The sequence below is a fragment of the Hypanus sabinus genome, chromosome 2 (assembly GCF_030144855.1).
Source record: "Hypanus sabinus isolate sHypSab1 chromosome 2, sHypSab1.hap1, whole genome shotgun sequence".
Lineage (NCBI taxonomy): Eukaryota > Metazoa > Chordata > Chondrichthyes > Myliobatiformes > Dasyatidae > Hypanus > Hypanus sabinus.
Window position 1 is genome coordinate 2,824,101 of NC_082707.1, and position 27,615 is coordinate 2,851,715.

At 47.8% G+C, this 27,615-nt stretch overlaps 1 protein-coding gene across 4 annotated transcripts in view; it reads left to right on the forward strand.

Annotated features, from left to right (window-relative positions):
* lpp (LIM domain containing preferred translocation partner in lipoma) overlaps positions 1 to 27,615 on the forward strand; it is a 565,002-nt gene that overhangs the window by 411,464 nt on the left and 125,923 nt on the right. For all 4 annotated transcript variants that reach the window (XM_059991268.1, XM_059991276.1, XM_059991259.1 and 1 more), the window contains exon 5: positions 1 to 202. This exon is cut by the window's left edge and continues 443 nt beyond it. In XM_059991268.1, the coding sequence (XP_059847251.1) occupies positions 1 to 202 (202 nt within the window). The remainder of the gene's footprint in view (positions 203 to 27,615) is intronic.

Here is a 27,615-nt window from a genome sequence, read left to right on the forward strand (position 1 = left end):
CCCTTCGCCACCCCACTACCAAGACACCCAGCCGGTGGCACCAGGCTACAGAGGAGAGCCAGCCTACGGCACTCAGCATCCCTGGAGGCCAGAGGTCGCCTACAGCCCCTCTGCTCCTGCACACAGTACCTATCGTCAGCCTGGCCCCCCCAAGAAGCCATACACCATGGAACCTGCACCGGCATTTCAACAGCCACCTAAGGTAAGCATGCATCCTTTCCTCAGCTTGACTCCAGCACTCCTGTGAGGGCTGGCCAATTAAACTCATTTACAAAGTGCAAGTACTCATTGTGTTTAGTAGCCTTGTCGAGGGGCCTGTCCAACCAGTTGGAAGATTTCCTGGAAAAACAGATTTGGGTTATGTGAGAAAGAAAGATGTAAGGACTCATTTTGGTTCAGAATATTGTGGCTCAATTCCATTGTTTGCATGATTTGTTCCGCTTTCTCTGCGCTTCAGGTGTTGGTCTCAATTTTTTTAAATTGGGTTCTTGATTTGCAGCTGCCTGTAAGCAGACAATTCTTGAGGTTGTACAATTTATATATTCTTTGATAAGATATGTATTTTGAAAGAATGTGGGGAGGACTTTCCTATAATGTGGGAATCTAGGCCTAGAGAGCACAGCCTCAGAATAGAGAGATGTCTGTTTGAAACAGAGATGAAGAGGAATTTCTTTAGCCAGAGGGTGGAGAAACTGTGGAATTGACTGCCACAGGGGACTGTAGAGGTCACGTCATTGGGGATATTTGAAGCGAAAGTTGATAAGTTCTTGATTAGTCAGGGTCATGGTGTCAAAGGTTACGGGGAGAATGCAGGAGGATGGAGTTGAGAGGGATAATAAATCAGCCATGATGGAATGGAGGAGCAGACTCGATGGGTTGAATGGTCTAATTCTGCTCCCATGCCTGATGGTCTTGTGGTTCTATGTCTTATACTCTAATAGTCGGAAGTGAAATTCTGGGAGGTTTCCTTCAGAATCTACTTGCAGATCTTGTCGCCTTGCAGCACACACAAAGACCCTCCGAAAGCTGTTCATAGAAGCGCTCTTTGCAGATGACTGCGCACTAATGGCGCACCAAGAGGACCCCCTACAAACAATGGTCAGCAGATTCTCCGCCGCATCTAAACTGTTCAGCTTGACAATCAGCCTCGGTAAAACAGAGGTCGTCCTGCAGCCTGCACCAACAGCACCCCACCACAGCCATGCGTCACCATCGATGACACACAACTATGGAACGTTAACAACTTCAAAAACCTGGGCAGTACCATCTCCAGCAACGGTGCCCCTGATAAAGAAATCACGTCAAGGATCCAGAAAGCAAGCCAGGCACTCGGAAGGCTCCGGGTCAAAGTTCTGCAGCACAAAGACATTCACCTCTCCACTAAACTGAAGGTTTACAATGCTGTTGTGGTCTCATCACTTCTATATGGCTGTGAAACCTGAACACTATATCGCAGACATGTCAAACAGCTTGAACAATTCCACAATCGCACTCTGCGATCAATCATGCAAATCCGCTGGCAAGACCGGATCTCCAACTTGACAGTCCTGGACCGAGCCAATTCCACAAGCATTGAAGCCAAGGTTTTGAGGCTCAGCTCAGATGGACCGGCCGTGTGATCCGCATGGATGAGTCCAGAATGCCGCGTCAGTTATTCTACGGAGAACTGGAGCAGGGCAACCGTGCCCAAAGTCGCCCAAGGAAGAGGTACAAGGACCACCTCAAGTCAAACCTTAAGTGGGCCAAACTCCAGCCCCGCAATCTCGAACACACTGCTGCTGATCGGTCCGAGTGGCGCAATCTATGCTCCAAGGCAGCAAACAACTTCCAAGCCAACTGGCGCATGCAGCGCCTCAAGGCGAGTCAAGAAAGACACAGGAAGGCGTCCGCTCCTGCCCCAACAGGCGGTGCTCCTTGCCCCATCTGCAACCGTATCTGCGCTTCAGACTTCGGCCTCAGAATTCATATGCGTGCCCACAGACGTTGACTGCGCAACACATTCGTCTTCCTCGGACTTCGAGAGACTACCACTACTAAGAGAAATATTTTTTAGTGGCCTAGTCGGCACTTGCATCAATTGGGAGATTTCCTAGAGAAGCATGTTTGTGTTGTGCAAGAAGTCTGAGTAACGTAGAGGCAGCTGGTCTGGGTAACCGCTCACTGTGTAGTCTGACAATTTAACCACCTGCTCATTAACTAAAGAGATGACACTGATGGTAATGCTGACATGATTTTGTATGCCATGTTTGTTTGTGCCAAGCTCCATGTGAGTGTAATAGTTTTCATTATACCCATCAGCTGGCTGTCTACCTACCACTGTTGAGAATGATTTAATGAACTAAACTGACAGACACCGTCATGGAAAATTTCACAACACCAAGGGTCGACACTGGAACCGGCACTGCGCCGAGGGCTGACCCTGGCACGGGCACCAGGCTGAGGGCCAACTCTGGCATAAGCACTGTGCCAAGGGCCGACACTGGCACGGGCACTGCGCCGAGGGCCGACACTGGCACTGGGCTGAGGGCCGACACTGGCATAAGCACTGCGCTGAGGGCCGACACTGGCACTGGGCTGAGGGCCGACACTGGCATAAGCACTGCGCTGAGGGCCGACACTGGCACTGGGCTGAGGGCCGACACTGGCATAAGCACTGCGCCAAGGGCCGACACTGGCACCACACCAAGGGCCGACACGGGCACCGGCACCAGGCCGAGGGCTGACACTGGCACCACACCAAGGGCCGACACGGGCACCGGCACCAGGCCGAGGGCTGACACTGGCACCACACCAAGGGCCGACACGGGCACCGGCACCAGGCCGAGGGGCAACACTGGCACCGGCACCGGGCTGAGGGCCGACACGGGCACCGGCACCAGGCCGAGGGCTGACACTGGCACCGCCATCACACCGAGGGGCAACACTGGCATCGGCACCGGGCCGAGGAGTGACACTGAACAGGGACCAAGGGCCAACACTGGCACAGGCACAACCCTGGAGATCAGAATAGTAACCCGTGTCTAGAGCCAACATAGATGGGTGAAGTCTTACATGAATTTTTTTTACAACTGTATTTACTCAGGAAATGGACACAAAATCTATAGAAGTGAGGCAAAGCAGCATCAATTTCAAGGACCATCATACAAATTGCAGAGGAGGAGGTGGTTGCTATTGTCAGACAAATTAGAGTGGATAAATGCCTGGGGCCTGACAAGGTGTTCCCTGGGCACTACAGGAGGCAAGTGCAGAAATTGCTGAGTCCCTAGCAGAGATATTTAAGTCATCCTTGGTGACAGGAGAGGTGCCAGAGGACTGGTGGATAGCCAATTGTGTTCTGCTCTTTAAAAAAGTCTCTAAACTTAAACCAGGAAATTATACACTGGTGAGCCTGACATTAGCAGTGGGAAAATTTTTGGAAGGTATTCTAAAGGACCAGTGAATGAACAGAAATTGATAGTCAGCGTGGCAACCTTATATAGTTTTTTGAGGAAGTTACCAGGAAAGTAGATGAAAGCATAGCAATGGATTTTGTCTACACTGACTTTAGTAAGGCATTTGTGGAAGACGCTAGCAGTGTGTCAGAGGTCTGTGAGTGCCATTGCTATTACAAAGGAAAAAGTGCCGGGCAAACTCAAAGCTCTTAAAGTGGATAAGTCTCCTGGACCAGATGAACTATATCCCAGAGTCCTGAGAGAGGTTGCTGAAGAAATAACGGATGCATTGGTCATGATCTTTCAAGAATCACTTGACTCTGGCATGGTCTTAGAGGACTAGAAAATTGCAAATGTCACTCTACTCTTTCAAAAGCAAGGCAAGCAAAAGAAAGGAAATTATAGGCCAGTTAGCCTAACTCAATGGTTGTGAAAGTGTCGGGAGTCTATTATTAAGGAGGAGGATTTGAGGTACCTGGAGACTAATGATAAAATAAGTCAAAGTCAGCAAAGTTTCTGCTAAGGGAAATCTTGCCTGATAAATCTGTTAAGAGGTCATCAAAGTAACAAGAAGCATGGACAATTGAGAGGCAGAGAATGTCATTTACTTGAATTTTCAGAAGGCATTTGATAAGGTACCATATATGAGACTGCTTAACCAGATTAAGTCATATGGTGTTGCAGGAAAGATAGTGGCATGGATAGAGGAATGGCTGACAGGCGGGAGGCAGCGAGTGGGAATAAAAGGGGCCTTTTCTGGTTGGCTGCTGATGACTAGTGGTGTTCTTCAGGGGTCAGTATTGGGACCACTACATTTCACATTGTTTGTCAATTATTTAGGTAATGGAAATGATGGCTTTGTGGCAAAGTTTGCAGATGATATGAAGATAGGTGGAGGGGTAGGTAGTGCTGAGGAAGCAATGTGATTGCAGCAGGACTTAAACAAATTGGTAGAATGGGCAAAAAAATGGCAAATGAAATACAGTGTTGGGAAATGTATAACGATGCATTCTGATAAGAGGAGTAGTAGTGTGGACTATTGTCTAAATAGGGAGAAGGTTCAAACATCAGAGGTACTTAGGAGTTCTCATGCAAGACTCCCAGAAGGTTAATTTATAGGTTGAGTCTGTGGTAAAGAAGGAAAAAATTGGCATTTATTTCAAGGGGAATAGAATACAAAAGCAAGGAGATAATACTGAGGCTTTATGAGACACTGGTCTGGTCGCTTTTGGAGTATTGTCAACAGTTTTGGGTTGCATGTCTCAGAAAGAATGTGTTGTCATTGGAGAGAGTCCAGAGGAGGTTCACGAGACAATTTCAGGAATGAAGGGGTTAATATATGAGGGGCTTTTGGCAGTTTTGGGCCTGTGCTCACTGGAATTTAGAATGCAGTTGGATCTTATTGAAACCTACCAAATGTTGAAAGGATTAGATAGGGTGGATGTGGAGAAGATATTTCCTGAGGTGGGAGTATCCAGAACTAGAGGGCACAGCCTCAAAATAGAGGGGCAACACTTTAGAACAGAGGTAAAGAGGAATTTTTTTAGCCAGAGCGTAGTAAATCTGTGGAATGCTCTGCCACAGACTGCAGTGGAGGCCAAGTGGAAGTTGATTGTTTCATCAAAGGATATGGCGAGAAGGCAGGTGTATGCGGTTGAGTGGGATCCGGGATCAGCCATGATGGAATGGCAGAGCAAACTTGATGGGCTGAATGGCTGAAAAGGTGTGAGGAGCACCAAAGGGAGGCGATGGGCAGGGAAGGAGAGAGGGAAAAGGGAATGGGAAATGGAGAAGGGGGGAGGGGTTGGGGGGCATTACTGGAAGTTTGAGAAATCGATGTTCATGCCATCAGGTTGGAGGCTACCCAGACAAAATACAAGGTGGTGTTCCTCCAACCTGAGTGTGGCCTCAGCACGATGGTGGAGGCGGCCATGGATAGACATATCAGAATGGGAATGGGAAGTGGAATTACATTGGCTGGCCACTGGGAGATCCTGCTTTTTCTAGCAGAGCGTTGGTACACAGCGAAACAGTCTCCCAATCTCACCGATATACAGGGACCCACACTGCGAGCACCGAACACAGTATATGGTCCCAACAGACTCACAGATGAATCTGGAAGGATTGTTTAGGGTCCTGAATGGTAGTGAAGAAGAAGGCATAGGGGCAATTGTAACACTTGTTCCATTTGCAAGATAAATGCCAGGAGGGAGATTAGTGGTGATGGTCGAATGGACAAGGGAGTCATGAAGGGAGCGATCCCTGTGGAAAGCAGAAAGTTCGGGGGGGGGGGTGAAGGAAAGATGTGCTTGATGGCGGAACTTGTTGGAATGGCAGAAGTTTCAGAAAATTATTGCTGGACACAGAGGCTGGTGGGGTGGTAGGTGAGAACAAGAGAAACCCTATCCCAGATGGGGTGGTGGGAAGATGGGGTAAGAGCAGATGTACGTGAAATAGAAGAGATGTGGTTGAGGACAGCGATGATGGTGGAGGAAAGGAAGCCCCTTCCGTCATTCTAGGCTGAAACGGCTCAGCCTGAAAGCAGATGCAGTGGTGACAAAGGAATTGAGAAAGGGGATTGAACTTTTACAAGTTACAAGGTGGGAAGAGGAATAACTGTGCGAGTCTGTGGGTTTATAATTATTATCAGTGAATAAGCTGTCTACAGAGACAGTGAGATCAATAAAGGGGAGGGTTCTGTCAGAAATGGACCACATACATTTGAGGGCAGAGTGGAAGTTGGAATCAGGTAAATTTGAGAGCAGAATGGAAGTTGGAACCAAGTAAATTTAAAGGCAGAGTGGAAGTTGGAACCAGGTAAATTTGAAGGCAGAGTGGAAGTTGGAACCAAGTAAATTTGAGGGCAGAGGGGCAGTTCGAACCAGGTAAATTTCAGGGAGGAGTGGAAGTTGGAACCTGGTAAATTGGGGGGCAGAGTGGAAGTTGGAACCAGGTAAATTTGAGGGCAGAGGGGCAGTTCGAACCAGGTAAATTTCAGGGCAGAGTGGAAGTTGGAACCTGGTAAAGTTGAGGACAGAGCGGAAGTTGGAACCTGGTAAATTGGGGGGCAGAATGGAAGTTGGAACATGGTAAAGTTGAGGCCAGAGTGGAAGTTGGAACCAGGTACATTTCAGGGCAGAGTGGAAGTTGGAACCTGGTAGATTTGAGGGCAGAGTGGAAGTTGGAACCAGGTAAATTTCAGGGCACAGTGGAAGTTGGAACCAGGTAAATTTCAGGGCAGAGTGGAAGTTGGAACCTGGTAGATTTGATGGCACAGTGGAAGTTGGAAACAGGTAAATTTCAGGGCAGAGTGGAAGTTGGAACCTGGTAAATTTCAGGGCAGAGTGGAAGTTGGAACCAGGTAAATTTGAGGGCAGAGTGGAAGTTGGAAACTGGTAAATTTGAGGGCAGAGTGGAAGTTGGAAGAAGGTAAATTTGAGGGCAGAATGGAAGTTGGAACCTGGTAAATTTGAGGGCAGAGTGGCAGTTGGAACCAGGTAGATTTGAGGGCAGAGTGGAAGTTTTAACCTGGTAACTTTGAGGGCAGAGTGGAAGTTGGAACCAGGTAAATTTCAGGGCAGAGTGGAAGTTGGAACCGGGTAAATTGGGGGGCAGAATGGAAGTTGGAACATGGTAAAGTTGAGGACAGAGCGGAAGTTGGAACCAGGTAAATTTCAGGGCAGAGTGGAAGTTGGAACCGGGTAAATTGGGGGTCAGAATGGAAGTTGGAAGCAGGAAAATTTGAGGGCAGAGTGGAAGTTGGGACCTGGTAAATTTGAGGGCAGAGTGGAAGTTGGAACCTGGTAAAGTTGAGGGCAGAATGGAAGTTGGAACCTGGTAAATTTCAGGGCAGAGTGGAAGTTGGAACCAGGTAAATTTGAAGCCAGAGTGGAAGTTGGAACCTGGTAAATTTGAAGCCAGAGCGGAAGTTGGAACGGGGTAAATTTGAGGGCAGAGCGGAAGTTGGAACCTGGTAAATTTGAAGCCAGAGCGGAAGTTGGAACGGGGTAAATTTGAGGGCAGAGCGGAAGTTGGAACCAGGTACATTTGAGGACAGAGTGGAAGTTGGAACCAGGTAAATTTGAAGCCAGAGTGGAAGTTGGAACCTGGTAAATTTGAAGCCAGAGCGGAAGTTGGAACTGGGTAAATTTGAGGGCAGAGCGGAAGTTGGAACCTGGTAAATTTGAAGCCAGAGCGGAAGTTGGAACGGGGTAAATTTGAGGGCAGAGCGGAAGTTGGAACGGGGTAAATTTGAGGGCAGAGCGGAAGTTCCAACTGGGTAAATGTGAAGCCAGAGTGGAAGTTGGAACCTGGTAAATTTGAATCCACAGCGGAAGTTGGAACGGGGTAAATTTGAATCCACAGCGGAAGTTGGAACGGGGTAAATTTGTGAGCAGAGTGGAAGTTGGAACCTGGTAAATTTGAGGGCAGAGTGGAAGTTGGAACCTGGTAAATTTGAAGCCAGAGCGGAAGTTGGAACGGGGTAAATTTGAGGGCAGAGCGGAAATTGGAACCTGGTAAATTTGAAGCCAGAGCGGAAGTTGGAACGGGGTAAATTTGAGGGCAGAGCGGAAGTTGGAACCAGGTACATTTGAGGACAGAGTGGAAGTTGGAACCAGGTAAATTTGAAGCCAGAGTGGAAGTTGGAACCAGGTACATTTGAGGACAGAGTGGAAGTTGGAACCAGGTAAATTTGAAGCCAGAGTGGAAGTTGGAACCAGGTAAATTTGAAGCCAGAGTGGAAGTTGGAACCAGGTAAATTTGAAGCCAGAGTGGAAGTTGCAACTGGGTAAATGTGAAGCCAGAGTGGAAGTTGGAACCGGGTAAATTTCAGGGCAGAGTGGAAGTTGGAACCAGGTAAATTTCACGGCAGAGTGGAAGTTGGAACCTGGTAAATTTGAAGCCAGAGTGGAAGTTGGAACGGGGTAAATTTGAGGGCAGAGTGGAAGTTTGAACGGGGTAAATTTGAGGGCAGAGCGGAAGTTGCAACTGGGTAAATGTGAAGCCAGAGCAGAAGTTGGAACCTGGTAAATTTGAATCCACAGCGGAAGTTGGAACGGGGTAAATTTGTGAGCAGAGTGGAAGTTGGAACCGGGTAAATTTGAGGGCAGAGTGGAAGTTGGAACCTGGTAAATGTGAGGGCAGAGTGGAAGTTGGAACGGGGTAAATTTGAGGACAGAGTGGAAGTTGGAACCTGGTAAAGTTGAGGACAGAGTGGAAGTTGGAAACTGGTAAATTTGAGGGCAGAGTGGCAGTTGGAAGAAGGTAAATTTGAGGGCAGAATGGAAGTTAGAACCTGGTAGATTTGAGGGCAGAGTGGCAGTTGGAAGCAGGAAAATTTGAGGGCAGAGTGGAAGTTGGAAACTGGTAAATTTGAGGGCAGAGTGGAAGTTGGAACCTGGTAAATTTGAGGGCAGAGTGGAAGTTGGAACCTGGTAAATTTGAGGGCAGAGTGGAAGTTGGAACCAGGAAGATTTGAGGGCAGAGTGGAAGTTGGAACCTGGTAACTTTGAGGGCAGAGAGGAAGTTGGAACCAGGTAAATTTCAGGGCAGAGTGGAAGTTGGAACGAGGTACATTTGAGGGCAGAGTGGAAGTTGCAACTGGGTAAAATTGAGGGCAGAGTGGAAGTTGGAAACCGGTAAATTTGAGGGCAGAGTGGAAGGTGGAAGAAGGTAAATTTGAGGGCAGAATGGAAGTTAGAAACTGGTAAAGTTGAGGGCAGAGTGGCAGTTGGAACCAGGTAGATTTCAGGGCAGAGTGGAAGTTGGAACCAGGTAAATTTCAGGGCATAGTGGAAGTTGGAACCAGGTAAATTTGAGGGCAGAGTGGAAGTTGGAACCAGGTAAATTTCAGGGCATAGTGGCAGTTGGAACCAGGTACATTTGAGGACAGAGTGGAAGTTGGAACCAGGTAAAGTTGAGGACAGAGTGGAAGTTGGAACCTGGTAAAGTTGAGGACAGAGTGGAAGTTGGAACCAGGTAAATTTGAAGCCAGAGTGGAAGTTGGAACCTGGTAAAGTTGAGGACAGAGTGGAAGTTGGAACCAGGTAAATTTGAGGGCAGAGTGGCAGTTGGAACCTGGTAAATTTGAGGGCAGAGTGGAAGTTGGAACCTGGTAAAGTTGAGGACAGAGTTGAAGTTGGAACCTGGTAAAGTTGAGGACAGAGTTGAAGTTGGAACCAGGTACATTTGAGGACAGAGTGGAAGTTGGAACCAGGTACATTTGAGGGCAGAGTGGCAGTTGGAACCTGGTAATTTTGAGGGCAGAGTGGAAGTTGGAACCAGGTAGATTTCAGGGCAGAGTGGAAGTTGGAACCAGGTAAATTTCAGGGCAGAGTGGAAGTTGGAACCAGGTAAATTTCAGGGCAGAGTGGAAGTTGGAACCAGGTAAATTGGGGGGCAGAATGGAAGTTGGAACCTGGTAAATTACAGGGCAGAGTGGAAGTTGGAGCCAGATACATTTGAGGGCAGAGTGGAAGTTGGAACCAGGTAAATTTGAAGCCAGAGTGGAAGTTGGAACCTGGTAATTTTGAGGGCAGAGTGGAAGTTGGAACCAGGTAGATTTCAGGGCAGAGTGGAAGTTGGAACCAGGTAAATTTCAGGGCAGAGTGGAAGTTGGAACCAGGTAAATTTCAGGGCAGAGTGGAAGTTGGAACCAGGTAAATTGGGGGGCAGAATGGAAGTTGGAACCTGGTAAATTACAGGGCAGAGTGGAAGTTGGAGCCAGATACATTTGAGGGCAGAGTGGAAGTTGGAACCAGGTAAATTTGAAGCCAGAGTGGAAGTTGGAACCTGGTAAATTTGAAGCCAGAGCGGAAGTTGGAACGGGGTAAATTTGAGGGCAGAGCGGAAGTTGGAATGGGGTAAATTTGAGGGCAGAGCGGAAGTTGCAACTGGGTAAATGTGAAGCCAGAGTGGAAGTTGGAACCAGGTAAAGTTGAGGGCAGAGTGGAAGTTGGAACCTGGTAAAGTTGAGGGCAGAGTGGAAGTTGGAACCTGGTAAAGTTGAGGGCAGAGTGGAAGTTTGAACGGGTAAATTTGAGGGCAGAGTGGAAGTTTGAACGGGGTAAATTTGAGGGCAGAGCGGAAGTTGCCACTGGGTAAATGTGAAGCCAGAGTGGAAGTTGGAAACTGGTAAAGTTGAGGACAGAGTGGAAGTTGGAACCTGGTAAAGTTGAGGACAGAGTGGAAGTTGGAACCTGGTAAAGTTGAGGACAGAGTGGAAGTTGGAACCAGGTAAAATTGAGGGCAGAGTGGAAGTTGGAAACCGGTAAATTTGAGGGCAGAGTGGAAGTTGGAACCAGGTACATTTCTGGGCAGAGTGGAAGTTGGAACCAGGTAAATTTCAGGGCAGAGTGGAAGTTGGAACCAGGTAAATTTGAGGGCAGTGTGGCAGTTGGAACCAGGTAAAGTTGAGGACAGAGTGGAAGTTGGAACCTGGTAAAGTTGAGGACAGAGTGGAAGTTGGAACCAGGTAAAGTTGAGGACAGAGTGGAAGTTGGAACCTGGTAAAGTTGAGGACAGAGTGGAAGTTGGAACCTGGTAAAGTTGAGGACAGAGTGGAAGTTGGAACCTGGTAAAGTTGAGGACAGAGTGGAAGTTGGAACCTGGTAAAGTTGAGGACAGAGTGGAAGTTGGAACCAGGTAAATTTGAAGCCAGAGTGGAAGTTGGAACCTGGTAAAGTTGAGGACAGAGTGGAAGTTGGAACCAGGTAAATTTGAGGGCAGAGTGGCAGTTGGAACCTGGTAAAGTTGAGGACAGAGTGGAAGTTGGAACCTGGTAAATTTGAGGGCAGAGTGGCAGTTGGAACCTGGTAAATTTGAGGGCAGAATGGAAGTTGGAACATGGTAAAGTTGAGGACAGAGTGGAAGTTGGAACCTGGTAAATTTGAGGACAGAGTGGCAGTTGGAACCTGGTAAAGTTGAGGACAGAGTGGAAGTTGGAACCTGGTAAATTTGAGGGCAGAGTGGCAGTTGGAACCTGGTAAATTTGAGGGCAGAATGGAAGTTGGAACATGGTAAAGTTGAGGACAGAGTGGAAGTTGGAACCTGGTAAATTTGAGGGCAGAGTGGCAGTTGGAACCAGGTAAATTTGAGGGCAGAATGGAAGTTGGAACATGGTAAAGTTGAGGACAGAGTGGAAGTTGGAACCAGGTACATTTGAGGGCAGAGTGGCAGTTGGAACATGGTAAAGTTGAGGACAGAGTGGAAGTTGGAACCAGGTAGATTTGAGGGCAGAGTGGAAGTTGGAACCAGGTAAATTTCAGGGCAGAGTGGAAGTTGGAACCAGGTAAATTTCAGGGCAGAGTGGAAGTTGGAACCAGGTACATTTGAAGCCAGAGAGGAAGTTGGAACCTGGTAAATTTGAAGCCAGAGCGGAAGTTGGAACGGGGTAAATTTGAGGGCAGAGTGGAAGTTTGAACGGGGTAAATTTGAGGGCAGAGCGGAAGTTGCAACTGGGTAAATGTGAAGCCAGAGTGGAAGTTGGAACCGGGTAAATTTGAGGGCAGACTGGAAGTTGGAACCTGGTAAAGTTGAGGACAGAGTGGAAGTTGGAACCAGGTAGATTTGAGGGCAGTGTGGAAGTTTTTACCTGGTAACTTTGAGGGCAGAGTGGAAGTTGGAACCGGGTAAATTGGGGGGCAGAATGGAAGTTGGAACCTGGTAAATTTCAGGGCAGAGTGGAAGTTGGAGCCAGATACGTTTGAGGGCAGAGTGGAAGTTGGAACCAGGTAAATTTGAAGCCAGAGTGGAAGTTGGAACCTGGTAAATTTGAAGCCAGAGCGGAAGTTGGAACGGGGTAAATTTGAGGGCAGAGTGGAAGTTGGAACGGGGTAAATTTGAGGGCAGAGCGGAAGTTGGAACGGGGTAAATTTGAGGGCAGAGCGGAAGTTGCAACTGGGTAAATGTGAAGCCAGAGTGGAAGTTGGAACCTGGTAAAGTTGAGGACATAGTGGAAGTTGGAACCAGGTACATTTGAGGGCAGAGTGGCAGTTGGAACATGGTAAAGTTGAGGACAGAGTGGAAGTTGGAACCAGGTACATTTGAGGACAGAGTGGAAGTTGGAACCAGGTACATTTGAGGGCAGAGTGGCAGTTGGAACCTGGTAATTTTGAGGGCAGAGTGGAAGTTGGAACCAGGTAGATTTGAGGGCAGAGTGGAAGTTGGAACCAGGTAAATTTCAGGGCAGAGTGGAAGTTGGAACCAGGTAAATTTCAGGGCAGAGTGGAAGTTGGAACCTGGTAAATTTGAAGCCAGAGCGGAAGTTGGAACGGGGTAAATTTGAGGGCAGAGTGGAAGTTTGAACGGGGTAAATTTGAGGGCAGAGCGGAAGTTGCAACTGGGTAAATGTGAAGCCAGAGTGGAAGTTGGAACCGGGTAAATTTGAGGGCAGACTGGAAGTTGGAACCTGGTAAAGTTGAGGACAGAGTGGAAGTTGGAACCTGGTAAATTTGAGGGCAGAGTGGAAGTTGGAAGAAGGTAAATTTGAGGGCAGAATGGAAGTTGGAACCTGGTAAATTTGAGGGCAGAGTGGAAGTTGGAAGAAGGTAAATTTGAGGGCAGAGTGGAAGTTGGAACCGGGAAAATTTGAGGGCAGAATGGAAGATGGAACCTGGTAAATGTCCGGGCAGAGTGGAAGTTGGAGCCAGATACGTTTGAGGGCAGAGTGGAAGTTGGAACCGGGTAAATTTGAGGGCAGAGTGGAAGTTGGAACCTGGTAAATGTGAGGGCAGAGTGGAAGTTGGAAACTGGTACATTTGAGGGCATAGTGGCAGTTGGAACCAGGTAGATTTGAGGGCAGAGTGGCAGTTGGAACCTGGTAAATTTGAAGCCACAGCAGAAGTTGGAACGGGGTAAATTTGAGGGCAGAGTGGAAGTTAGAACCTGGTAAATTTGAGGGCATAGTGGCAGTTTGAACCAGGTAGATTTGAGGGCAGAGTGGAAGTTGGAACCAGGTAAATTTGAGGGCAGTGTGGCAGTTGGAACCTGGTAAAGTTGAGGGCAGAGTGGAAGTTGGAACCAGGTACATTTGAGGGCAGAGTGGCAGTTGGAACCTGGTAAAGTTGAGGACAGAGTGGAAGTTGGAACCAGGTAGATTTGAGGGCAGAGTGGAAGTTGGAACGGGGTAAATTTGAGGGCAGAGCGGAAGTTGCAACTGGGTAAATGTGAAGCCAGAGTGGAAGTTGGAACCTGGTAAAGTTGAGGACAGAGTGGAAGTTGGAACCAGGTAAATTTGAGGGCAGAGTGGAAGTTGGAACCAGGTACATTTGAGGGCAGAGTGGCAGTTGGAACCTGGTAAAGTTGAGGACAGAGTGGAAGTTGGAACCAGGTACATTTGAGGACAGAGTGGAAGTTGGAACCAGGTACATTTGAGGGCAGAGTGGCAGTTGGAACCTGGTAATTTTGAGGACAGAGTGGAAGTTGGAACCAGGTACATTTGAGGACAGAGTGGAAGTTGGAACCAGGTACATTTGAGGGCAGAGTGGCAGTTGGAACCTGGTAATTTTGAGGGCAGAGTGGAAGTTGGATCCAGGTAGATTTGAGGGCAGAGTGGAAGTTGGAACCAGGTAAATTTCAGGGCAGAGTGGAAGTTGGAACCAGGTAAATTTCAGGGCAGAGTGGAAGTTGGAACCTGGTAAATTTGAAGCCAGAGCGGAAGTTGGAACCAGGTAAATTTGAGGGCAGAGTGGAAGTTGGAAGAAGGTAAATTTGAGGGCAGAGTGGAAGTTGGAACCGGGTAAATTTGAGGGCAGAATGGAAGTTGGAACCTGGTAAATGTCAGGGCAGAGTGGAAGTTGGAGCCAGATACGTTTGAGGGCAGAGTGGAAGTTGGAACCAGGTAAATTTGAAGCCAGAGTGGAAGTTGGAACCTGGTAAATTTGAAGCCAGAGTGGAAGTTGGAACGGGGTAAATTTGAGGGCAGAGCGGAAGTTGGAACGGGGTAAATTTGAGGGCAGAGCGGAAGTTGCAACTGGGTAAATGTGAAGCCAGAGTGGAAGTTGGAACCTGGTAAATGTGAGGGCAGAGTGGAAGTTGGAACCGGGTAAATTTGAGGGCAGAGTGGAAGTTGGAACCTGGTAAATGTGAGGGCAGAGTGGAAGTTGGAAACTGGTACATTTGAGGGCATAGTGGCAGTTGGAACCAGGTAGATTTGAGGGCAGAGTGGCAGTTGGAACCTGGTAAATTTGAAGCCACAGCAGAAGTTGGAACGGGGTAAATTTGAGGGCATAGTGGCAGTTTGAACCAGGTAGATTTGAGGGCAGAGTGGAAGTTGGAACCAGGTAAATTTCAGGGCAGAGTGGAAGTTGGAACCAGGTAAATTTCAGGGCAGAGTGGAAGTTGGAACCTGGTAAATTTGAAGCCAGAGCGGAAGTTGGAACGGGGTAAATTTGAGGGCAGAGTGGAAGTTTGAACGGGGTAAATTTGAGGGCAGAGCGGAAGTTGCAACTGGGTAAATGTGAAGCCAGAGTGGAAGTTGGAACCGGGTAAATTTGAGGGCAGACTGGAAGTTGGAACCTGGTAAAGTTGAGGACAGAGTGGAAGTTGGAACCAGGTAAATTTGAGGGCAGAGTGGAAGTTGGAAGAAGGTAAATTTGAGGGCAGAATGGAAGTTGGAACCTGGTAAATTTGAGGGCAGAGTGGAAGTTGGAAGAAGGTAAATTTGAGGGCAGAGTGGAAGTTGGAACCGGGTAAATTTGAGGGCAGAATGGAAGTTGGAACCTGGTAAATGTCAGGGCAGAGTGGAAGTTGGAGCCAGATACGTTTGAGGGCAGAGTGGAAGTTGGAACCAGGTAAATTTGAAGCCAGAGTGGAAGTTGGAACCTGGTAAATTTGAAGCCAGAGTGGAAGTTGGAACGGGGTAAATTTGAGGGCAGAGCGGAAGTTGGAACGGGGTAAATTTGAGGGCAGAGTGGAAGTTGGAACGGGGTAAATTTGAGGGCAGAGTGGAAGTTTGAACGGGGTAAATTTGAGGGCAGAGCGGAAGTTGCAACTGGGTAAATGTGAAGCCAGAGTGGAAATTGGAACCTGGTAAATATGAAGCCAGAGTGGAAGTTGGAACCTGGTAAATGTGAGGGCAGAGTGGAAGTTGGAAACTGGTACATTTGAGGGCATAGTGGCAGTTGGAACCAGGTAGATTTGAGGGCAGAGTGGAAGTTAAAAGAAGGTAAATTTGAGGGCAGAATGGAAGTTGGAACCTGGTAAATTTGAGGGCAGAGTGGAAGTTGGAACCAGGTAAATTTGACTGCAGAGTGGAAGTTGGAACCTAGTAAATTTGAGGGCAGAATGGAAGTTGGAACCTGGTAAATTTGAGGGCAGAGTGGAAGTTGGAACCAGGTAAATTTGAGGGCAGAGTGGAAGTTAAAAGAAGGTAAATTTGAGGGCAGAATGGAAGTTGGAACCTGGTAAATTTGAGGGCAGAGTGGAAGTTGGAACCAGGTAAATTTGAAGCCAGAGCGGAAGTTGGAAAGGGGTAAATCTGAGGGCAGAATGGAAGTTGGAACGGGGTAAATTTGAGGGCAGAGCGGAAGTTGCAACTGGGTAAATGTGGGGACAGAGTGGAAGTTGGAACCAGGTAAATTTCAGGGCAGAGTGGAAGTTGGAACCAGGTAAATTTGAGGGCAGAGTGGAAGTTGGAACCTGGTAAATTTCAGGGCAGAGTTGAAGTTGGAACCAGGTAAATATCAGGGCAGAGTGGAAGTTGGAACGAGGTAAATTTCTGGGCAGAGTGGAAGTTGGAACCAGGTAAATTTGAGGGCAGAGTGGCAGTTGGAACCTGGTAAAGTTGAGGGCAGAGTGGAAGTTGGAACCAGGTACATTTGAGGACAGAGTGGCAGTTGGAACCTGGTAAAGTTGAGGGCAGAGTGGAAGTTGGAACCAGGTAAATTTCTGGGCAGAGTGAAGTTGGAACCAGGTAAATTTGAGGGCAGAGTGGCAGTTGGAACCTGGTAAATTTCTGGGCAGAGTGGAAGTTGGAACCAGGTAAATGTGAAGCCAGAGTGGAAGTTGGAACATGGTAAAGTTGAGGACAGAGTGGAAGTTGGAACCAGGTACATTTGAGGACAGAGTGGCAGTTGGAACCTGGTAAAGTTGAGGGCAGAGTGGAAGTTGGAACCAGGTAGATTTGAGGGCAGAGTGGAAGTTGGAACGGGGTAAATTTGAGGGCAGAGCGGAAGTTGCAACTGGGTAAATGTGAAGCCAGAGTGGAAGTTGGAACCTGGTAAAGTTGAGGACAGAGTGGAAGTTGGAACCAGGTACATTTGAGGGCAGAGTGGAAGTTGGAACCAGGTACATTTGAGGGCAGAGTGGCAGTTGGAACCTGGTAATTTTGAGGGCAGAGTGGAAGTTGGAACCAGGTAGATTTGAGGGCAGAGTGGAAGTTGGAACCAGGTAAATTTCAGGGCAGAGTGGAAGTTGGAACCAGGTAAATTTCAGGGCAGAGTGGAAGTTGGAACCTGGTAAATTTGAAGCCAGAGCGGAAGTTGGAACGGGGTAAATTTGAGGGCAGAGTGGAAGTTTGAACGGGGTAAATTTGAGGGCAGAGCGGAAGTTGCAACTGGGTAAATGTGAAGCCAGAGTGGAAGTTGGAACCGGGTAAATTTGAGGCCAGACTGGAAGTTGGAACCTGGTAAAGTTGAGGACAGAGTGGAAGTTGGAACCAGGTAAATTTGAGGGCAGAGTGGAAGTTGGAAGAAGGTAAATTTGAGGGCAGAATGGAAGTTGGAACCTGGTAAATTTGAGGGCAGAGTGGAAGTTGGAAGAAGGTAAATTTGAGGGCAGAGCGGAAGTTGGAGCCAGATACGTTTGAGGGCAGAGTGGAAGTTGGAACCAGGTAAATTTGAAGCCAGAGTGGAAGTTGGAACCTGGTAAATTTGAAGCCAGAGTGGAAGTTGGAACGGGGTAAATTTGAGGGCAGAGCGGAAGTTGGAACGGGGTAAATTTGAGGGCAGAGCGGAAGTTGCAACTGGGTAAATGTGAAGCCAGAGTGGAAGTTGGAACCTGGTAAATGTGAGGGCAGAGTGGAAGTTGGAACCGGGTAAATTTGAGGGCAGATTGGAAGTTGGAACCTGGTAAATGTGAGGGCAGAGTGGAAGTTGGAAACTGGTACATTTGAGGGCATAGTGGCAGTTGGAACCAGGTAGATTTGAGGGCAGAGTGGCAGTTGGAACCTGGTAAATTTGAAGCCACAGCAGAAGTTGGAACGGGGTAAATTTGAGGGCAGAGTGGAAGTTAGAACCTGGTAAATTTGAGGGCATAGTGGCAGTTTGAACCAGGTAGATTTGAGGGCAGAGTGGAAGTTGGAACCAGGTAAATTTCTGGGCAGAGTGGAAGTTGGAACCAGGTAAATTTGAGGGCAGAGTGGCAGTTGGAACCTGGTAAAGTTGAGGGCAGAGTGGAAGTTGGAACCTGGTAGATTTGAGGGCAGAGTGGAAGTTGGAACCTGGTAATTTTGAGGGCAGAGTGGAAGTTGGAACCAGGTAAATTTCAGGGCAGAGTGGAAGTTGGAACCAGGTAAATTTCAGGGCAGAGTGGAGGTTGGAACCTGGTAAATTTGAAGCCAGAGCGGAAGTTTGAACGGGGTAAATTTGAGGGCAGAGCGGAAGTTGCAACTGGGTAAATGTGAAGCCAGAGTGGAAGTTGGAACCGGGTAAATTTGAGGGCAGACTGGAAGTTGGAACCTGGTAAAGTTGAGGACAGAGTGGAAGTTGGAAGAAGGTAAATTTGAGGGCAGAATGGAAGTTGGAACCTGGTAAATGTGGGGGCAGAGTGGAAGTTGGAACCGGGTAAATTTGAGGGCAGAATGGAAGTTGGAACCTGGTAAATGTCAGGGCAGAGTGGAAGTTGGAGCCAGATACGTTTGAGGGCAGAGTGGAAGTTGGAACCAGGTAAATTTGAAGCCAGAGTGGAAGTTGGAACGGGGTAAATTTGAGGGCAGAGTGGAAGTTGGAACCTGGTAAATTTGAAGCCAGAGTGGAAGTTGGAACCTGGTAAATTTGAAGCCAGAGTGGAAGTTGGAACGGGGTAAATTTGAGGGCAGAGCGGAAGTTGGAACGGGGTAAATTTGAGGGCAGAGCGGAAGTTGCAACTGGGTAAATGTGAAGCCAGAGTGGAAGTTGGAACCTGGTAAATGTGAGGGCAGAGTGGAAGTTGGAAACTGGTACATTTGAGGGCAGAGTGGAAGTTGGAACCGGGTAAATGTGAAGCCAGAGTGGAAGTTGGAACCTGGTAAATGTGAAGCCAGAGTGGAAGTTGGAAACTGGTAGATTTGAGGGCAGAGTGGCAGTTGGAACCTGGTAAATTTGAGGGCAGAGTGGAAGTTGGAACCTGGTAAATGTGAGGGCAGAGTGGAAGTTGGAAACTGGTACATTTGAGGGCATAGTGGCAGTTGGAACCTGGTAAATTTGAGGGCAGAGTGGAAGTTGGAAACTGGTACATTTGAGGGCATAGTGGCAGTTGGAACCTGGTAAATTTGAAGCCACAGCAGAAGTTGGAACGGGGTAAATTTGAGGGCAGAGTGGAAGTTAGAACCTGGTAAATTTGAGGGCATAGTGGCAGTTTGAACCAGGTAGATTTGAGGGCAGAGTGGAAGTTGGAACCAGGTAAATTTCTGGGCAGAGTGGAAGTTGGAACCAGTTAAATTTGAGGGCAGAGTGGCAGTTGGAACCTGGTAAAGTTGAGGGCAGAGTGGAAGTTGCAACCAGGTACATTTGAGGACAGAGTGGCAGTTGGAACCTGGTAAAGTTGAGGGCAGAGTGGAAGTTGGAACCAGGTAAATGTGAAGCCAGAGTGGAAGTTGGAAACAGGTAAATGTGAAGCCAGAGTGGAAGTTGGAACCTGTTAAATTTGAGGGCAGAGTGGAAGTTGGAACGGGGTAAATCTGAGGGCAGAATGGAAGTTGGAACGGGGTAAATTTGAGGGCAGAGCGGAAGTTGGAACGGGGTTAATCTGAGGGCAGAATGGAAGTTGGAAACTGGTAAAGTTGAGGGCAGAGTGGAAGTTGGAAGAAGGTAAATTTGTGGGCAGAATGGAAGTTGGAACCTGGTAAATTTGAGGGCAGAGTGGAAGTTGGAACCTGGTACATTTGAGGGCAGAGTGGAAGTTGGAAGAAGGTAAATTTGAGGGCAGAATGGAAGTTGGAACCAGGTAAATTTGAGGGCAGAGTGGAAGTTGGAACCTGGTACATTTGAGGGCAGAGTGGAAGTTGGAAGAAGGTAAATTTGAGGGCAGAATGGAAGTTGGAACCAGGTAAATTTGAGGGCAGAGTGGAAGTTGGAAGAAGGTAAATTTGAGGGCAGAGTGGAAGTTGGAACCGGGTAAATTTGAGGGCAGAATGGAAGTTGGAACCTGGTAAATGTCAGGGCAGAGTGGAAGTTGGAGCCAGATACGTTTGAGGGCAGAGTGGAAGTTGGAACCAGGTAAATTTGAAGCCAGAGTGGAAGTTGGAACCTTGTAAATTTGAAGCCAGAGTGGAAGTTGGAACGGGGTAAATTTGAGGGCAGAGCGGAAGTTGGAACGGGGTAAATTTGAGGGCAGAGCGGAAGTTGCAACTGGGTAAATGTGAAGCCAGAGTGGAAGTTGGAACCTGGTAAATGTGAAGCCAGAGTGGAAGTTGGAACCTGGTAAATGTGAGGGCAGAGTGGAAGTTGGAAACTGGTACATTTGAGGGCATAGTGGCAGTTGGAACCAGGTAGATTTGAGGGCAGAGTGGCAGTTGGAACCTGGTAAATTTGAAGCCACAGCAGAAGTTGGAACGGGGTAAATTTGAGGGCAGAGTGGAAGTTAGAACCTGGTAAATTTGAGGGCATAGTGGCAGTTTGAACCAGGTAGATTTGAGGGCAGAGTGGAAGTTGGAACCAGGTAAATTTCTGGGCAGAGTGGAAGTTGGAACCAGGTAAATTTGAGGGCAGAGTGGAAGTTGGAACCAGGTACATTTGAGGGCAGAGTGGAAGTTGGAACCAGGTACATTTGAGGGCAGAGTGGAAGTTGGAACCTGGTAAATTTGAAGCCAGAGCGGAAGTTGGAACGGGGTAAATTTGAGGGCAGAGTGGAAGTTTGAACGGGGTAAATTTGAGGGCAGAGCGGAAGTTGCAACTGGGTAAATGTGAAGCCAGAGTGGAAGTTGGAACCGGGTAAATTTGAGGGCAGACTGGAAGTTGGAACCTGGTAAAGTTGAGGACAGAGTGGAAGTTGGAACCAGGTAAATTTGAGGGCAGAGTGGAAGTTGGAACCAGGTAAATTTGAGGGCAGAGTGGAAGTTGGAACCTGGTAAATTTGAGGGCAGAGTGGAAGTTGGAAGAAGGTAAATTTGAGGGCAGAATGGAAGTTGGAAGAAGGTAAATTTGAGGGCAGAATGGAAGTTGGAACCTGGTAAATTTGAGGGCAGAGTGGAAGTTGGAAGAAGGTAAATTTGAGGGCAGAATGGAAGTTGGAACCTGGTAAATTTGAGGGCAGAGTGGAAGTTGGAAGAAGGTAAATTTGAGGGCAGAGTGGAAGTTGGAACCGGGTAAATTTGAGGGCAGAATGGAAGTTGGAACCTGGTAAATGTCAGGGCAGAGTGGAAGTTGGAGCCAGATACGTTTGAGGGCAGAGTGGAAGTTGGAACCAGGTAAATTTGAAGCCAGAGTGGAAGTTGGAACCAGGTAAATTTGAAGCCAGAGTGGAAGTTGGAACCAGGTAAATTTGAAGCCAGAGTGGAAGTTGGAACGGGGTAAATTTGAGGGCAGAGCGGAAGTTGGAACGGGGTAAATTTGAGGGCAGAGCGGAAGTTGCAACTGGGTAAATGTGAAGCCAGAGTGGAAGTTGGAACCTGGTAAATTTGAAGCCAGAGTGGAAGTTGGAACGGGGTAAATTTGAGGGCAGAGCGGAAGTTGGAACGGGGTAAATTTGAGGGCAGAGCGGAAGTTGCAACTGGGTAAATGTGAAGCCAGAGTGGAAGTTGGAACCTGGTAAATGTGAGGGCAGAGTGGAAGTTGGAACCGGGTAAATTTGAGGGCAGAGTGGAAGTTGGAACCTGGTAAATGTGAGGGCAGAGTGGAAGTTGGAAACTGGTACATTTGAGGGCATAGTGGCAGTTGGAACCAGGTAGATTTGAGGGCAGAGTGGCAGTTGGAACCTGGTAAATTTGAAGCCACAGCAGAAGTTGGAACGGGGTAAATTTGAGGGCAGAGTGGAAGTTAGAACCTGGTAAATTTGAGGGCAGAGTGGAAGTTGGAACCAGGTAAATTTCTGGGCAGAGTGGAAGTTGGAACCAGGTAAATTTGAGGGCAGAGTGGCAGTTGGAACCTGGTAAAGTTGAGGGCAGAGTGGAAGTTGGAACCAGGTACATTTGAGGACAGAGTGGAAGTTGGAACCAGGTAAATTTGAGGGCAGAGTGGAAGTTGGAACCTGGTAACTTTGAGGACCGAGTGGAAGTTGGAAACAGGTAAATGTGAAGCCAGAGTGGAAGTTGGAACCTGGTAAATTTGAGGGCAGAGTGGAAGTTGGAACGGGGTAAATCTGAGGGCAGAATGGAAGTTGGAACGGGGTAAATTTGAGGGCAGAGCGGAAGTTGGAACGGGGTTAATCTGAGGGCAGAATGGAAGTTGGAAACTGGTAAAGTTGAGGGCAGAGTGGAAGTTGGAAGAAGGTAAATTTGTGGGCAGAATGGAAGTTGGAACCTGGTAAATTTGAGGGCAGAGTGGCAGTTGGAACCAGGTAGATTTGAGGGCAGAGTGGAAGTTGGAATCTGGTACATTTGAGGGCAGAGTGGAAGTTGGAACCAGGTAAATATCAGGGCAGAGTGAAGTTGTAACCAGGTAAATTTGAGGGCAGAGTGGCAGTTGGAACCTGGTAAATTTCAGGGCAGAGTGGAAGTTGTAACCAGGTAAATTTGAGGACTGAGTGGCAGTTGGAACAAGGTAAATTTAAGGGCAGAGTGGAAGTTGTAACCAGGAAATGTTGAGGGCAGAGTGGAAGTTGGAACCGGGTAAATTGGGGGGCAGAATGGAAGTTGGAACCAGGTAAATTTAAGGGCAGAGTGGAAGTTGCAACCAGGTAAATTTGAGGGCAGAGGGGCAGTTCAAACCAGGTAAATTTAAGGGCAGAGTGGACGTTGGAACCTTTTAAATTTGAGCGCAGAGTCGAAGTTGCAGCCAGGTAAATTTGAGGGCAGAGTGGAAGTTGCAACCAGGTAAATTTGAGGGCAGAGTGGAAGTTGGAATCAGGTAAAGTTGAGGGCAGAGTGGAAGTTGGAATCAGGTAAATTTGAGGGCAGAGTGGAAGTTGCAACCAGGTAAATTTGAGGGCAGAGTGGAAGTTGGAATCAGGTAAAGTTGAGGGCAGAGTGGAAGTTGCAACCAGGTAAATTTGAGGGCAGAGTGGAAGTTGGAACCAGGTAAAGTTGAAGCCAGAGTGGAAGCTGCAACCAGGTATATTTGAGGGCTGAGTGGAAGTTAAAAGAAGGTAAATTTGAGGGCAGAATGGAAGTTGGAACCTGGTAAATTTGAGGGCAGAGTGGAAGTTGGAACCAGGTAAATTTGACTGCAGAGTGGAAGTTGGAACCAGGTAAAGTTGAAGCCAGAGTGGAAGCTGCAACCAGGTATATTTGAGGGCTGAGTGGAAGTTAAAAGAAGGTAAATTTGAGGGCAGAATGGAAGTTGGAACCTGGTAAATTTCAGGGCAGAGTTGAAGTTGGAACCAGGTAAATATCAGGGCAGAGTGAAGTTGGAACGAGGTAAATTTGAGGGCAGAGGGGCAGTTCGAACCAGGTAAATTTGAAGCCAGAGCGGAAGTTGGAACCTGGTAAAGTTGAGGACAGAGTGGAAGTTGGAACCAGGTAAATTTGAGGGCAGAGTGGAAGTTGGAAGAAGGTAAATTTGAGGGCAGAATGGAAGTTGGAACCTGGTAAATTTGAGGGCAGAGTGGAAGTTTGAACGGGGTAAATTTGAGGGCAGAGCGGAAGTTGGAACCTGGTAAAGTTGAGGACAGAGTGGAAGTTGGAACCAGGTAAATTTGAGGGCAGAGTGGAAGTTGGAAGAAGGTAAATTTGAGGGCAGAATGGAAGTTGGAACCTGGTAAATTTGAGGGCAGAGTGGAAGTTGGAAGAAGGTAAATTTGAGGGCAGAGTGGAAGTTGGAACCGGGTAAATTTGAGGGCAGAATGGAAGTTGGAACCTGGTAAATGTCAGGGCAGAGTGGAAGTTGGAGCCAGATACGTTTGAGGGCAGAGTGGAAGTTGGAACCAGGTAAATTTGAAGCCAGAGTGGAAGTTGGAACCTGGTAAATTTGAAGCCAGAGTGGAAGTTGGAACGGGGTAAATTTGAGGGCAGAGTGGAAGTTAGAACCTGGTAAATTTGAGGGCATAGTGGCAGTTTGAACCAGGTAGATTTGAGGGCAGAGTGGAAGTTGGAACCAGGTAAATTTCTGGGCAGAGTGGAAGTTGGAACCAGGTAAATTTGAGGGCAGAGTGGCAGTTGGAACCTGGTAAAGTTGAGGGCAGAGTGGAAGTTGGAACCAGGTAAATTTGAGGGCAGAGTGGAAGTTGGAACCAGGTAAATTTGAGGACAGAGTGGAAGTTGGAACCGGGTACATTTGAGGACAGAGTGGCAGTTGGAACCTGGTAAAGTTGAGGGCAGAGTGGAAGTTGGAACCAGGTAAAGTTGAGGGCAGAGTGGAAGTTGGAACCTGGTAACTTTGAGGACCGAGTGGAAGTTGGAAACAGGTAAATGTGAAGCCAGAGTGGAAGTTGGAACCTGGTAAATTTGAGGGCAGAGTGGAAGTTGGAACGGGGTAAATCTGAGGGCAGAATGGAAGTTGGAACGGGGTAAATTTGAGGGCAGAGCGGAAGTTGGAACGGGGTTAATCTGAGGGCAGAATGGAAGTTGGAAACTGGTAAAGTTGAGGGCAGAGTGGAAGTTGGAAGAAGGTAAATTTGTGGGCAGAATGGAAGTTGGAACCTGGTAAATTTGAGGGCAGAGTGGCAGTTGGAACCAGGTAGATTTGAGGGCAGAGTGGAAGTTGGAACCTGGTACATTTGAGGGCAGAGTGGAAGTTGGAACCAGGTAAATATCAGGGCAGAGTGAAGTTGTAACCAGGTAAATTTGAGGGCAGAGTGGCAGTTGGAACCTGGTAAATTTCAGGGCAGAGTGGAAGTTGTAACCAGGTAAATTTGAGGACTGAGTGGCAGTTGGAACAAGGTAAATTTGAGGACCGAGTGGAAGTTGTAACCAGGAAATGTTGAGGGCAGAGTGGAAGTTGGAACCGGGTAAATTGGGGGGCAGAATGGAAGTTGCAACCAGGTAAATTTGAGGGCAGAGTGGAAGTTGGAACCAGGTAAATTTAAGGGCAGAGTGGAAGTTGCAACCAGGTAAATTTGAGGGCAGAGGGGCAGTACAAACCAGGTAAATTTAAGGGCAGAGTGGACGTTGGAACCTTTTAAATTTGAGCGCAGAGTCGAAGTTGCAGCCAGGTAAATTTGAGGGCAGAGTCGAAGTTGCAGCCAGGTAAATTTGAGGGCAGAGTCGAAGTTGCAGCCAGGTAAAGTTGAGGGCAGAGTGGAAGTTGCAGCCAGGTAAATTTGAGGGCAGAGTGGAAGTTGGAACCAGTTAAAGTTGAGGGCAGAGTGGATGTTGGCACCAGGTATATTTGAGGGCAGAGTGGCAGTTGGAACCAGGTACATTTGAGGGCAGAGTGGAAGTTGGAACCAGGTAAAGTTGAAGCCAGAGTGGAAGCTGCAACCAGGTATATTTGAGGGCTGAGTGGAAGTTAAAAGAAGGTAAATTTGAGGGCAGAATGGAAGTTGGAACCTGGTAAATTTGAGGGCAGAGTGGAAGTTGGAACCAGGTAAATTTGACTGCAGAGTGGAAGTTGGAACCAGGTAAATTTGAGGGCAGAGTTGAAGTTGGAACCAGGTAAATATCAGGGCAGAGTGAAGTTGGAACGAGGTAAATTTGAGGGCAGAGGGGCAGTTCGAACCAGGTAAATTTGAAGCCAGAGCGGAAGTTGGAACGGGGTAAATTTGAGGGCAGAGTGGAAGTTTGAACGGGGTAAATTTGAGGGCAGAGCGGAAGTTGCAACTGGGTAAATGTGAAGCCAGAGTGGAAGTTGGAACCGGGTAAATTTGAGGGCAGACTGGAAGTTGGAACCTGGTAAAGTTGAGGACAGAGTGGAAGTTGGAACCAGGTAAATTTGAGGGCAGAGTGGAAGTTGGAAGAAGGTAAATTTGAGGGCAGAGTGGAAGTTGGAACCGGGTAAATTTGAGGGCAGAATGGAAGTTGGAACCTGGTAAATGTCAGGGCAGAGTGGAAGTTGGAGCCAGATACGTTTGAGGGCAGAGTGGAAGTTGGAACCAGGTAAATTTGAAGCCAGAGTGGAAGTTGGAACCTGGTAAATTTGAAGCCAGAGTGGAAGTTGGAACGGGGTAAATTTGAGGGCAGAGTGGAAGTTAGAACCTGGTAAATTTGAGGGCATAGTGGCAGTTTGAACAAGGTAGATTTGAGGGCAGAGTGGAAGTTGGAACCAGGTAAATTTCTGGGCAGAGTGGAAGTTGGAACCAGGTAAATTTGAGGGCAGAGTGGCAGTTGGAACCTGGTAAAGTTGAGGGCAGAGTGGAAGTTGGAACCAGGTAAATTTGAGGGCAGAGTGGCAGTTGGAACCAGGTAAAGTTGAGGGCAGAGTGGCAGTTGGAACCAGGTAAAGTTGAGGGCAGAGTGGCAGTTGGAACCAGGTAAAGTTGAGGGCAGAGTGGAAGTTGGAACCTGGTAAAGTTGAGGGCAGAGTGGCAGTTGGAACCTGGTAAAGTTGAGGACCGAGTGGAAGTTGGAACCAGGTAAATTTGAAGCCAGAGTGGCAGTTGGAACCTGGTAAAGTTGAGGACCGAGTGGAAGTTGGAAACAGGTAAATGTGAAGCCAGAGTGGAAGTTGGAACCTGGTAAATTTGAGGGCAGAGTGGAAGTTGGAACGGGGTAAATCTGAGGGCAGAATGGAAGTTGGAACGGGGTAAATTTGAGGGCAGAGCGGAAGTTGGAACGGGGTTAATCTGAGGGCAGAATGGAAGTTGGAAACTGGTAAAGTTGAGGGCAGAGTGGAAGTTGGAAGAAGGTAGATTTGAGGGCAGAGTGGAAGTTGGAATCTGGTACATTTGAGGGCAGAGTGGAAGTTGGAACCAGGTAAATATCAGGGCAGAGTGAAGTTGTAACCAGGTAAATTTGAGGGCAGAGTGGCAGTTGGAACCTGGTAAATTTCAGGGCAGAGTGGAAGTTGTAACCAGGTAAATTTGAGGACTGAGTGGCAGTTGGAACAAGGTAAATTTAAGGGCAGAGTGGAAGTTGTAACCAGGAAATGTTGAGGGCAGAGTGGAAGTTGGAACCGGGTAAATTGGGGGGCAGAATGGAAGTTGGAACCAGGTAAATTTAAGGGCAGAGTGGAAGTTGCAACCAGGTAAATTTGAGGGCAGAGGGGCAGTTCAAACCAGGTAAATTTGAGGGCAGAGTGGAAGTTGCAACCAGGTAAATTTGAGGGCAGAGTGGAAGTTGGAATCAGGTAAAGTTGAGGGCAGAGTGGATGTTGGCACCAGGTATATTTGAGGGCAGAGTGGCAGTTGGAACCTGGTACATTTGAGGGCAGAGTGGAAGTTGGAACCAGGTAAATTTGAGGGCAGAGTGGAAGTTGGAACCAGGTAAAGTTGAAGCCAGAGTGGAAGCTGCAACCAGGTATATTTGAGGGCTGAGTGGAAGTTAAAAGAAGGTAAATTTGAGGGCAGAATGGAAGTTGGAACCTGGTAAATTTGAGGGCAGAGTGGAAGTTGGAACCAGGTAAATTTGACTGCAGAGTGGAAGTTGGAACCTAGTAAATTTGAGGGCAGAGTGGAAGTTGGAACCAGGTAAATTTGAGGGCAGAGTGGAAGTTAAAAGAAGGTAAATTTGAGGGCAGAATGGAAGTTGGAACCTGGTAAATTTGAGGGCAGAGTGGAAGTTGGAACCAGGTAAATTTGAAGCCAGAGCGGAAGTTGGAAAGGGGTAAATCTGAGGGCAGAATGGAAGTTGGAACGGGGTAAATTTGAGGGCAGAGCGGAAGTTGCAACTGGGTAAATGTGGGGACAGAGTGGAAGTTGGAACCAGGTAAATTTCAGGGCAGAGTGGAAGTTGGAACCAGGTAAATTTGAGGGCAGAGTGGAAGTTGGAACCTGGTAAATTTCAGGGCAGAGTTGA